General features: G+C 38.9%; 1 protein-coding gene across 1 annotated transcript in view; it reads right to left on the minus strand.

The window, feature by feature from the left end:
- Positions 1-1,596: 1,596 nt before the first annotated feature.
- The window catches only part of FBLN1 (fibulin 1), a gene marked incomplete at its 5' end in the record, with an annotated part of 47,193 nt that continues 37,004 nt past the window's right edge, over positions 1,597-11,785 (minus strand). The window contains one exon of the mRNA XM_010072740.1: positions 1,597-2,744. Coding sequence (XP_010071042.1) covers positions 2,605-2,744 — 140 coding nt within the window. The remainder of the gene's footprint in view (positions 2,745-11,785) is intronic.

An 11,785-nucleotide genomic window follows, 5' to 3' on the forward strand; every position in this document is an offset into this window, starting at 1 on the left:
GTCTCCCCTTACGAGACAGACAAGTTCCATCCCTCATTTATTTATGATTCTGTTTCCCCACAATGAAAATTATTTGAACTTAGATCTAATCAATCCAAAGAGAGCACAACAAAAGAAAAGCCCTCAAAGTGAGTGGATCTCAGTGACAATTTCATAAGCACATTCTCCCACTGGAACAGTTTTAATGATTTGCCAATAAAAATTACAAATAGTTTTACTTTGTCCCATTTGCAGCAAATGGAAGTTTATTGTGACAGATTTGGATGAGAGAAATATTTAATCTTTCCTATCATTATTGAATTATCTAGTTTTAAAAGTTAAGACACGTCACAGTGACCATGGCACTAAGCACTCTTTAATTTTACTGTACACAAAACATAAAATCACCTACTGGATCAATGTTCTCATATGTCACCAGGACTACTTAAAAAGCTGCTTGCAATTTTCAAAGATTGTTTGGAACAATGTAGGAAAACAGTTTTTCAGGAAGTAGTAATAATCCTTCTATCCTGTTTTTACTCAAAAATGCAGACAGAAGAAGGTGAGAGGTGTGTGCATGGTGCCACGTGGTTTCTTCTTTATAGAAAGGAGAAGTTTGTAAATCAGTTTGTTCATCAGTTTGATCCTAAAGTTAGATTTCTGCTGTCCCAAAGTTCATTCCACTGCAACTAAATACCACTTACAGAGGAAATAAACGATCAAAAATTACAGTCTAGAAAATCAGATGGAAACAGCTTTTGTATTTTTGGTACTAAGGCTACTTACTTTTCCTACACTGGCAAGAAGAAGACCTCAAAAAAATAAGAGGAGTCTTCCATCTTCCTTTTCTTGGACTCTGTTAGAACAATAAAGCATTTTAATTTCCAGTCTAAATTGGAATTATGTAGGCTAGTAATCCCTGAAGTCAACAGTATCTCTTGTAATATGGAGTTTTCCAAAATCTCCATCAATCTGTGGAATGGCGAAGGTTATCTGCTACAAATACCTTTGTTTCACGTAACTTTTCTACAGAAATATGGCAACTATTTATTGAAATCATAAGGACTGTAGAGGTAGCCACTGACAATACTGAACACATTTTAAGCTAATGGCATCCTAAAAACCCAGGCTATGTATGGGGTTGGGATGCTCTGTAAGTGTCGGGGAACAAATACCGTCAAAAGGGTACCCTTTAGTCAAATTTTATTTATCAGAATGTGTTATCATAAAATCTTAATTTAGAGAGCAAGAATGCTGCAGGCAGAGAAACTTCCTTGCCACAGAGAATGGAATTAAGGCTTCTGTATGTACACAGTAAAATTGCTAAGGTCTTTTATTTGCAATGGATCAGAGAGCAGGGTCTTTATTAGTCTTATTCAAAGATCATTCAGATCAATTAAAAGATTCTCTTAAGCTTCAGGGACTTTTGTATAAAAGGAAGAGACAAGTGCCTAGCGCCAATAATGACTGGTGAAGCAGCAGACTGTTTTGAGTGAGGAATATGTATATATACATATAACTAATTTGCTTACAGGAGATATACAATTTTTCTGATAAGCAGAAACCATAGCATACTTCTGAGTATTTCCCACCTGACTTACTTTACTTCCTCATATCTTAACAAACATAAAAAACTGAAACATGGAGCTATTTATTTTCTGTTCTGTAATAAAAAAGATACATTATTTTGATGCCCAGGAAATACATTAAACAATCATTTATTTGTGAGAGTTTCATTATATTATTACATATGCCTTGGTTTAGTGCACAGGAAATGTACAGTTTAACATGCTAATTTTATTACCAATTTTTAAAAACTAGGGAGCTTTACTCTATAATAGACAGGAGATACAGGTCTGAGTTTCCCATGTATTGCTGTGTACAGATGAGATTGGAATTTAAGCAATATACCTTATCCTTGTAGAAGATTAATTTCAATGAGAGGTTTTTGTTTAATTAGAATCAAACACAATCTTACAATCAAATAATAAGTATAAAAAGGAGTATTTTTTAATATGTTCAATAGCTTGTTCGTGTCTTACTATTTCTAATTCCTTTTGCACTTTCTCTTGTAGCTGCAGCTGAATGGCACTTTTTAAATATCAGAAATCATTAGCAATTCTGGGTGCCTATTCAGAGTTATCCTACTGGGGCCCAAAAGTGAATATTTGGCACATTCTCACAATCTGACTCCTTCAAGGTAGCTAATATTGAGATGAAATTACTAATCCTTACCAAACTTCTTCCATACAAAGATACCATTTTTCATCCCAATGAACTCCGACATCTATTTTGTTCCACATCCTCAGTTGCTCTGGTTATCTGGCCAAGGAGCAATAGTTAAGATCTGCCTAAACATTTATAAAAGTTTTAAAATTCACTAGGCAGCTGAGCACTTTTACACACTACTTATTTATACAGACGACTACATCAGGCTCACTTAATTTGCTCCACCCTATGTCTAATTAACATAATAGCTTGTTATTTGTCTTAAACTATAAACCAAATATTTAAAAATAAAACAAAAAGACACTATTGGGTTTTACAAACACATATATGACATAATAGTTTCTGTTAATGATTTAGGTTTGAGCAGCTTGCTTGTCTGGGATTTTAAACGCTCTCTCAGAACCAGTACTCAGAGACAAAGATGTGAACATTGACGATGTTACGATGAGATACCACTCCACCCATGACGTAGTTCATCTCCAGTTTCAGGATGGCATGGAAAGGTCCAACAATGGGCCTCACCTGGCGAACTACACCTGTTGGGATAGAAATAAGTTGCTGAGATCAACAAGTGAATCAGAAAGGTTTGGATGAGCTACACCCGGTTCCATTTCATCAGGAAAAAAACTTTTTTTACCTTTTATTCAGAGCGATACTCTTTACAAAGTCTGTGACACTGCTTTTTAAGTAGGACATAAAGAGACTTTCCCTAGGTAAGCCAACACACACATTGCCCTGAGGAGTACATAAGCACGCATACCTGGGAGGAATCCCATGCAATTTCTGGTACCATGTTGAAACTACATTTTATTTGAACAGTAGAAATTATATGTAATGGCAATTACAATGCAGCAATAAAATCAACACTTTCTCTATAAATATCTGATAACACTAGGTTGTAAATTGACAGTGTGTTGCGTCGTGGATGGAGTTAGGTGCTGTGGATTGATGGTTGGACTTGATGATCCTTGAGGTCTTTTCCAACCTTAAAGATTCTATGATAATCCCACTGGAAGCAATCAATAAATGCAGGCGAGATTAATGAGGAAAGGGGGACTATCATGGCATCTGTCCCTGTGTCATTCCTCACATGGATGGTGGCCATTCCCTCACCAACACCAGGGGCTGATAATGACAAAGGAAGTGGTAAAGAAGAAGTGAACTGTGTCTTTTAGGGCTCTAGTCTTTTAGTTTGTTTTATGCAGAGGAGCCCCCGTGATGGCATTCAGCAGGCCAGGGACTGCTGGGGGCTGAGTAATGGGGGGTGGCAGAGCAGGGCTTCTCCAGCCAGGGCTTGTCCCACCACCCCAGCCAGGCGGCAGGGCAGGCCAGGGGGATGCCGGGTTAAACCAAGAGCCCAGACCACTGGGTAAGTTCACAGTGATGATGCAGGGCCAAAGTCAAACTAGGAAGGCAACATACGGGTCAGGTCCAGAACAAGAGGACACATAGCTGTGATGGCGTTGGAGACCAGCTCTCTTCCAGCACAGCCCAGGCAGGGACTGAAGCTGAAATGGGGCTCCTGGCCTCTGGGCAGGGTGTGGGGGAGGAACCTAGGGAGGCTCCTTTGCGCCATGGGGTCTTATCGGTGCCTTGACATGATGTGGCTAAACAGAGCAGCATTACAGCTTCAGACTTATGCAACAGAAAGTCAACGGCAGCTTTGCCATTGACTCCAAAGGCTCAGGATCATGGAATCATAGAATAGAATCATAGAATAGTTTGAGTTGGAAGAGACCACGGAGGTCATCTAGTCCACCCCCCTGCAATAAGCAGGGACAAGGGATCAGATCGTAAACATGTTATAATTTCACATTTATTTTCTAGGTCCAGCGTTTAGACTAGAGTAGGGAGCTACCAAACAGCTCACATCTGAAAGGATGTGGCCAAAAGGTCAAAATCACGTAAACCTGAGGTCAGCTAGCAAGACACAGGGAGTCTGGTGGAGACCCCCTCCTCAGACCCCTCCTTCTGACAACTGACTTATCTGACAGAGCTTTTGATTCAGAAGGAGATACAGTTTAAGAAAGGGTTATTTAAGAAGTATTCCTTCTGCATGCTGGGGTCACGTTTCACAAGCAGGCAGCACACCAGCACCTTCCTGGAGTCCCAGCCGAGCTCCTACAGCAGTCTCCTACTAACACATTGGCTCAAGATCTGATGGGAGAGATAAATGTTTGCTTACGCAGGCTGTCAGCACCTTTTTCTAAGGCAGTGATGACATTACACTTTTGTCCTGTTTAAATACCAACTAACATCTTCAGCATGCAGTAGAATTGCAAACTTTTCACCACATTCACTTTGCTTGCCTTATTTGATGAATACAATTTTTAAGCATCCTTCCCCCTACAATTTATATGTACATACATACATTATATATATACTTTTTCTTGGCTACTCTCCTGTACCTTATAAAAATGACTGGGCTTGGCAGATGATATATTGACAAAGAAAAGCCTTGCTAAAATTTCCCTCCCTTTAGGGTAGCGTTTAAAGCATTTTGCTAATAACACATCACATCATTGCAGGCAGTGCTTTAACTGACAACCACGGAAACACGCAGCATTGGAATCACTCAGTACTGGCAAGATATTTAACCCACCCTGTTAGCGGCTCATGCAGTGATCAGCAACCCTCAGATGGCAAAGGTTGCTCTTTCCATTTAGCAATCTTTTTATAGTGTTCTACGCTTTCTTGCTCTGCTTTAGTGGAGTCTACTCTAGTCTAGAAGTGGGATTGCAAATTGTGGGGTTTTCTTGATGTGATGCAATTCTACTCAAGATGGTTTATGACACAGTGTGGCATCTATCTGTAGCTTATTGAAACAGCATTCAAAGCAATTAGTCACTTTCTCATTCTTGTTTGGAGGCATTCTGCTAACAGGTAGAAAAAATGGAACATTTATTTTCAAGGTGGAACAGGCAAACACACTGTGATCCATGTACCAGTACTTTTCTACACAGTTCTCTTGCTGCAGTTTTATAATCAAGCCTAATAATGGTCTGAGAAGCAAATGCTGCACATATTTAGGCAGCTATATTGAAGCAAGAAATTGAAAGAATGTACAAAGAAACAAAATACTCTCACAATATTTATTTATCCAGTTTGTTGTACCAATGTCCTAAGATGGTCCTGAAATGACCACCAGTGCAAAAGAACTATTTCCTTTCCTCTCCTATTAAATAAATAGGATGATGCAGTCAAATGGCTTTGCACTATGGCATGTATATAAAATTGCAGTCATTATAAATGTGCAGAAGAAAAAAAAATAATAAGAAAAAAGCCCTTCAAATGTTCTACTGGATAAAGGCATATGACAGGAACACATGATTTTCAGCTCTTGGAAGATTTACACATCAAGAGCTTCTATTTCCATTTTTTTGGTGAAAAGTGCTAAACCAGAAAACCTGATCTTTTTTCTCCTCCAAACTTCAGGAAAAATGCGGGTGGAAACCATGCAACAGCAAAGCTGCTCAGAGCTCAAAATCTGGCTACACATTTATCCAATTCCCAGTGATCCTGTTGCAGTGGTCCTAGTTCTTGTCTCAGAAATGCTGTTAAAGGCTACCTGCTATAATGTGTCACTGCCTTTTGATGCTACCTCTGTTTGATTCTCTAATGTCTTGTGCCTTTCATGTCAGGTACAAGGGAGGTGAAGCTATTCCAGACCAAAACAAGGCCAGCAGTGCCTTGTGCCTCCTCTCACAAACAGGTGTCTAGAGAAAACGCTTGAAACTTGGGTCTGGTACATGCAATTCACATACATGGCTCAATGAATCAGTGAATATCTCAAGAGCATTTAGCACATGACACATTTGAAGATGCTATGTGTAATAATTCTGGATGTCTTTAAGCGACATGGATTCATCAGTTACTGCAACATTTGCCTAAGCATGTTGGTTCCACTATGCTTTTTGGAAGACTTCATGCTGGGTCCAGATTTGTGGTCTGGTATCCTTCAGCACTTATAGCTGAATATTAAGTATAAAAACATACTTCATAGTAATAGGAAGGTTACAATTTTTAAATGTACTGAAAAGTCAGGAAATGTAGAAATTAAGCAGCTGTTTTTTGATCTCTTTTTTTACCATTCAAAATGCAAAGTGGCTGGATGGAGTCACTCATATTTGACACGGGCATAACTGCAGACTGGGACTTGGTCACGGGTCACTGTAGCAGTACACACTATCCTGTGAGTCACTCTCCACTGGATCCCAGAAGAACAATGGTGTTGCTCATTAAGTGACCTGAAAACAGAGTGCTCTCAAATACCACCATCGGCTGGTGCTCTCTGGGACCAAAGCTGCAGACTCTACAGTTGGTAAGTGGGGTGAGTTTATTTAAGCAAGTTCATCCACATCCTTTTCCAACAAAATTATATTTCAGCTAGGTTAGCATTTTGCACACACACAAAAAAAAAAAAGCCAAGAGAAAACTTGTCTATATTAAAACAGGGTGGATCAATGATAATAAATGAACAAGGAGATTCACACTGCTGCTGAATCCCATGTGCCAGGCAATCTCGAGCATGTGTATCGTCCTGCCTACAGGCACATCTATGTGAGAGCTGTTACCCTCGAGTCTGATGTGCTGCTCTTGCTGTTTATACTCTTCAGTTCATAATCTGTGACCCAAAAATAGACTCAACCTACAGAAAACCCTACATGTCACAGGCCAGGCAGACTACTTTCCATCAGCTCAACTTTGGTTTTGCTTTTTTGTTACCTGAGCAGTGATGTTATTACTCCATGGTCCCTTCCATCTCAAATTATTCTATGACTCTGTGATTCTACATATCCCAAATCTGCTTGAGTATCTTCACGCTTTGCTGACCTTCTCCTTTTAGAAAACAAAGACAAGACTTCTTTTTCTTGCACATTTTGCCCTTATTGTAAACTGGATCTGTGCCAATCCTTTCCATCTGCTGATCTGTATAAGCAAACAGCCTTGGCTTGAGAGGCAGTAAGTTTTTGGATACCACAGTTGATTGTCTGACCATGGCCCAGAACTTCTAAAGCTCTGCAGTTTATACACTGAGCTGCAACTTGCCCTGTTTCTTCTTCTTTCATGTTTCGTATTTTGAATTTTGTCTAAGGTAAAAGTATGCCACCGTGTCTAGTGAAGACTTTAATGTAAATAATATACAATACTTATTTTCAAGTGAGAACAATGACAACAACCAGTATCTTAGAGCCTCTGTCATTGGATTACTGAGGCTTTGCTTATCAAAGATGACGAGATAAATAAGACAGCAAGGTTAATACTGTTAAGTTTCCTAAGCCTTTCAGCAGAATTTCTATTATTGTAATCAGATGCCACAGGTATTCTTTGGCTTGTCTGTACCTCTTTAAGATATCATTACATTTCTCTGCTTTGAAATATGTGAGACCCTCAGGCAACTCACCTCTGTGTCTGGTTTCTGCTTGTATTTTTGCATTATGCAGCTGATTTGCTAAGAAGCTCCATTTTGAACTTAGGAGAAACACTGCTGTTTTGTTACCACATTAATGTATGCTGGATGACAAGTCCCCATGTTGTCATGCATTAACATTTTGTCTCCAGAAATCCAGACTCCTGAATCTGACTTCTGTGCTAAGCTCACTGCCCAGTATGCCAAAGGAACACTTGCAAAACTGTTTAGAATACTTTAAAAAAAAAAACCCATTTCTTCCTTTTTTTTTTCCCCACTGCTAACCACAAAATCTGCAGCACTTACACTTGCAATGACTCTGGGTCAAAAAAATCTTGCTGAACATTGTATTTGCATTTCTGCTAGAGAAAGTTCATCTAACAGGGGTCTCCATGGTTTGCCAAAAAGCAAAGCAGAACCAGCGAAAGGCTGTTCGGGTTGGTAGAGAGGATGCATTATGTTATGTTTGTCATTCCAGAGGTGAAGGTCGCAAGATTTTCCACAGGGATTGATTCTTGAGTCTAGTCAAATATTTAAATCTGTATCATCATAAGAACACAGTACAGGCATGAACTGCCTCCATTCCTCAAAAAGAGAGCCTCAGATAACCTAAACTTTTAAGGACCCCCCCGCAAAATCAAGATGAGAAGTGCTAGTGGACCAGGCAAGGGATCAGAGGCTGAAGGGAGAGGCAAGAGGCACAGCTGATTACCGGGGAGTTGTATCTGATGACTGCTGGAAGAAGAGTGGATGTGCTTGAACTAAACCTCCTCTTGCCTTACCTATATATGCATACACAGGCATATGTGTTTGTGTACATATAAACAATCCAAACTACTGCCAAATCAAAAGTTGTTCTTCCAAATAACCTGTGGGCTATGCTCAGGAAAATACAATAAACACAGTTATCAAAAATGTGATAAATTCCCTCAACCACATTTCAAGCTTTGTGCTAAGTAACAAGTGCAAGAGCCCTTTTCCTCTTACCACCTTCCCATCTCTTCCCCCATACATGGGGTTATAGCTATATTGGTTTGTTCTGGTCGTCACGTGCCAAAGGATAGTAACAAAATGACCTTTTTGTTTTCCCTTTGTGCTCACAGCAAGCACACAGAGTCTCCTTTCTGTGAGTCTTAGGTGGCAAACTAACAAAGAGACATGCGGCTTTTTACTACCAGTTGAATCCAACAGTATTGCTCCCTTTTTCATTAGTGCAAGACTTCACAATATATATAGGCAAGTAGTAATTTAGCCGGTTTTTCTGGGAACAAGCAATTTATTTAGGAAAATTATCAATTTGTTTTTTACATTGTTTAATTGTATGACCTGTGGTCAGCTAAAAACTGACAACAAACTGACTAATCTTGGGATGGATGGTGTGGCATTACTGAGAGAGCATGAAGTGATGAAAAGAAGAACAATCCGCTTTTCTGAATCATTAATCTATAGTTAAAATATTAATCTGGTCCTAAATACAATGAAGCACATCTTTTTATTCATTCTGAGGTCTATTTTAAATTAAAGAGTCTGTAAAAAGTGGCTAAAATAAAAAGAATGGGATGTACATTTGAAATACTAAAGGCAGAGGAACAAAACTGAGCATAGTTTTCCTTCAAAATAAGCACACACCGCTCTTAAATCTTTTTTTAATGTTTGCATCCTGGCCATGCATTATTAAAACTAACTCTCATGAATCAGAAACTAATAGGTTAACTGAGAATTAGTCTTCATTCACTATACTGGAAGTGGACTACTGACCATATATGAAAAAAAAGAATATTTTGCATTAGTTAGAATTAACTGCAACTTGCTATATGAAATATATGAATTATTGTGTGGCATGTGGCTCCATAAGAATGTTAATATTGACTCCATTGTAAAACATAGTCATAGACAGCAAAGGGTCTAAGGGGTGAAGAAAGGTAAAGAATCTCCTAGGATCTTCTTGATAATTCTTATGTGTGATGATGTTTCTTTGCCCCTGCTGCACAGCCTGTTTCACTGGCTGCCTAGCTCTAAGGTCCCCAGGCAATTTCAGATCGAGTACACCCCAGCAAAGCAGGCAGGAGAGCAGGGTCAAAAAGCTGAGCAGGGTATGAGCCTTAACAGGTGAGAGGCAGGAATACATACTAGGGCTGAAAAATGCATAGCTTGTTAATGTGATATGTGATTGAATGTGTGACATTTTGATAGCAATACACCCATTTCTGTTCCTCATGAGATAAATAAAATCTCATGTGAGAGGCATAAGAGCCCAAGCAAATCAGGTTTTCCCCTAAATTTCCTAATCCTCGATCTATGAGTCTACAGATCTGATTGTAAGCAAGAGCTAAAGTCCATCAGAAAATGTGCCCCTTTCAAAAAAAATCACAGGAAGGCTTGTCAATAGGATGTGCTATTTCATGGTGAAAGTTAGTGCTGTCTGTTGTCAGATGGAACTTTTGGGATGAGCTGCTAATAACACGTATAAGAGAGAGGTTTCAATGACACAAAAAACCTTTTAATTTTTCCTCTACTTATTTTCCTTGTGCTTTAAATGGATACTTGGAACATGTAATGATTAATTTGGAAAAATTCAAGTACCAGAGAATGCGGTGAGAGCTGGGGAGCTGGAGCCTAAACTCAACTGGAATTCAGGTAATTTATTGGACTTTATATTAACTTCCAAATAATCTCAGCCTATGTTCTGAAGTCCTACATTTGGCTGTTCCTGAATCTCTGTTTCACTGCAAAAAAACACTCCAGTCCTTTTCACAGCCTTCTCAGAGATGAATAGTCCTAGCTGCCATGACACAACAGTAACTACTCACAAACTACTCAGAAAAATAGTCTTTAAATAGTCTGCTGGTCTGTGTCAGGCCACGAGTATGTATGATTATGTACAAAGGACAGACATAGGTTCTCCCCTGATGTTAGCAAACTTCTTTAATCCCATGTGGACATTGCAGTAAGGAAGCTAAGAGGTTATCTCAGCCTCCTGGAACCTAAAGCCATTGCATGCCTGTTAAAGGAAAGTATCCCAAAACACTGGCACGCTAGAGGTAATGTGTGGGGAACAACTTTTTGTAGGGGAAAAGTATGAGTTTCCCTTAAGCAATACAAGAAGACTGATCTCCTCATGTTAATGCAAGATCCTGGGCTATAATTTCAAGTCTTCTTTTCTCCTCAAGGCCTCTTGCCTTATACTGCTGGCCAAGATTTTCAAAATTGAGAGTAAATATCTCAGATGCATCAGTGTTACTTATGAGCCTAGTCACAGTTTCAAAAGAGATGTTCAGGCAATTAGGAAGTTTCGGACTAGGGAAATGATCATCGCAGTGGGTATTTAAAAAGGCAAAATTGATAGGATAATTCCAGAAATAAGCAAGAGAAAAAAAAATCCAGCCATGAATAAAAGCTTCCTTAGATCAAACCATAGACAATAAGTTGCTGGTTATGCTTGAATACCAGACTATCTCGGTCTGCAACATGTAAATACATATCTACAGTATGAAGCCAAACCTATATAGACAAATTGTTTTTTGGCTCTGTAGACCTCAACTCAAAGAAGTCACGTTAAGATTTGTAAGAAAAAAAAGTGATTTCTTATTCAGTCTTAATTACAAATACACAAAGTTCATCAATAAGGGTAAAAAATAATTCACATCCTGGTCACAAACAGAAAACATACATTTTAGGCTATTTTATAAACTTTTTTTCTGTAAAAAGTTCCAGGGCTCTCCATACATCAAAGTTTAATTAAACTTGTTTCCTAAAGGCTTCTCTTCGTTCCAAAAGGTTATGCCAAAGTAATGATTTTCAGTGCTTAAATTGCTCTGCCAACATAGTTACTAGAATACTTACTGACCTATACCATGCCAGGGGAGAAGGCAAGTGAATGAACTGTTGGGTAATTGCCTAATGTATCCTAGTTTTGAAAATATAATGTGTCAAGCATTGCACATTAGGAAATGTGTTACTGCATTTGGTAGAGTGAAAGCTTTTCCTTCTGTATCAATGCAGTCTTGTCATGTTTTCAACATTGCCACAGTCCAGAATCAGAATCACAGAATAGTTGAGGTGGGAGGTACCTCTGAAGACCATCTGTGTAATCCCTTGTTCAAAGCAGATTCACCTAGAGCATGTTGTTCTGGGCTGTGGTCAGTCTGGTTTGTGTTTGGTAGTTGG

This window comes from Pterocles gutturalis, unplaced genomic scaffold, assembly GCF_000699245.1.
Source record: "Pterocles gutturalis isolate BGI_N339 unplaced genomic scaffold, ASM69924v1 scaffold28707, whole genome shotgun sequence".
In the NCBI taxonomy this organism is placed as follows: Eukaryota; Metazoa; Chordata; class Aves; order Pterocliformes; family Pteroclidae; genus Pterocles; species Pterocles gutturalis.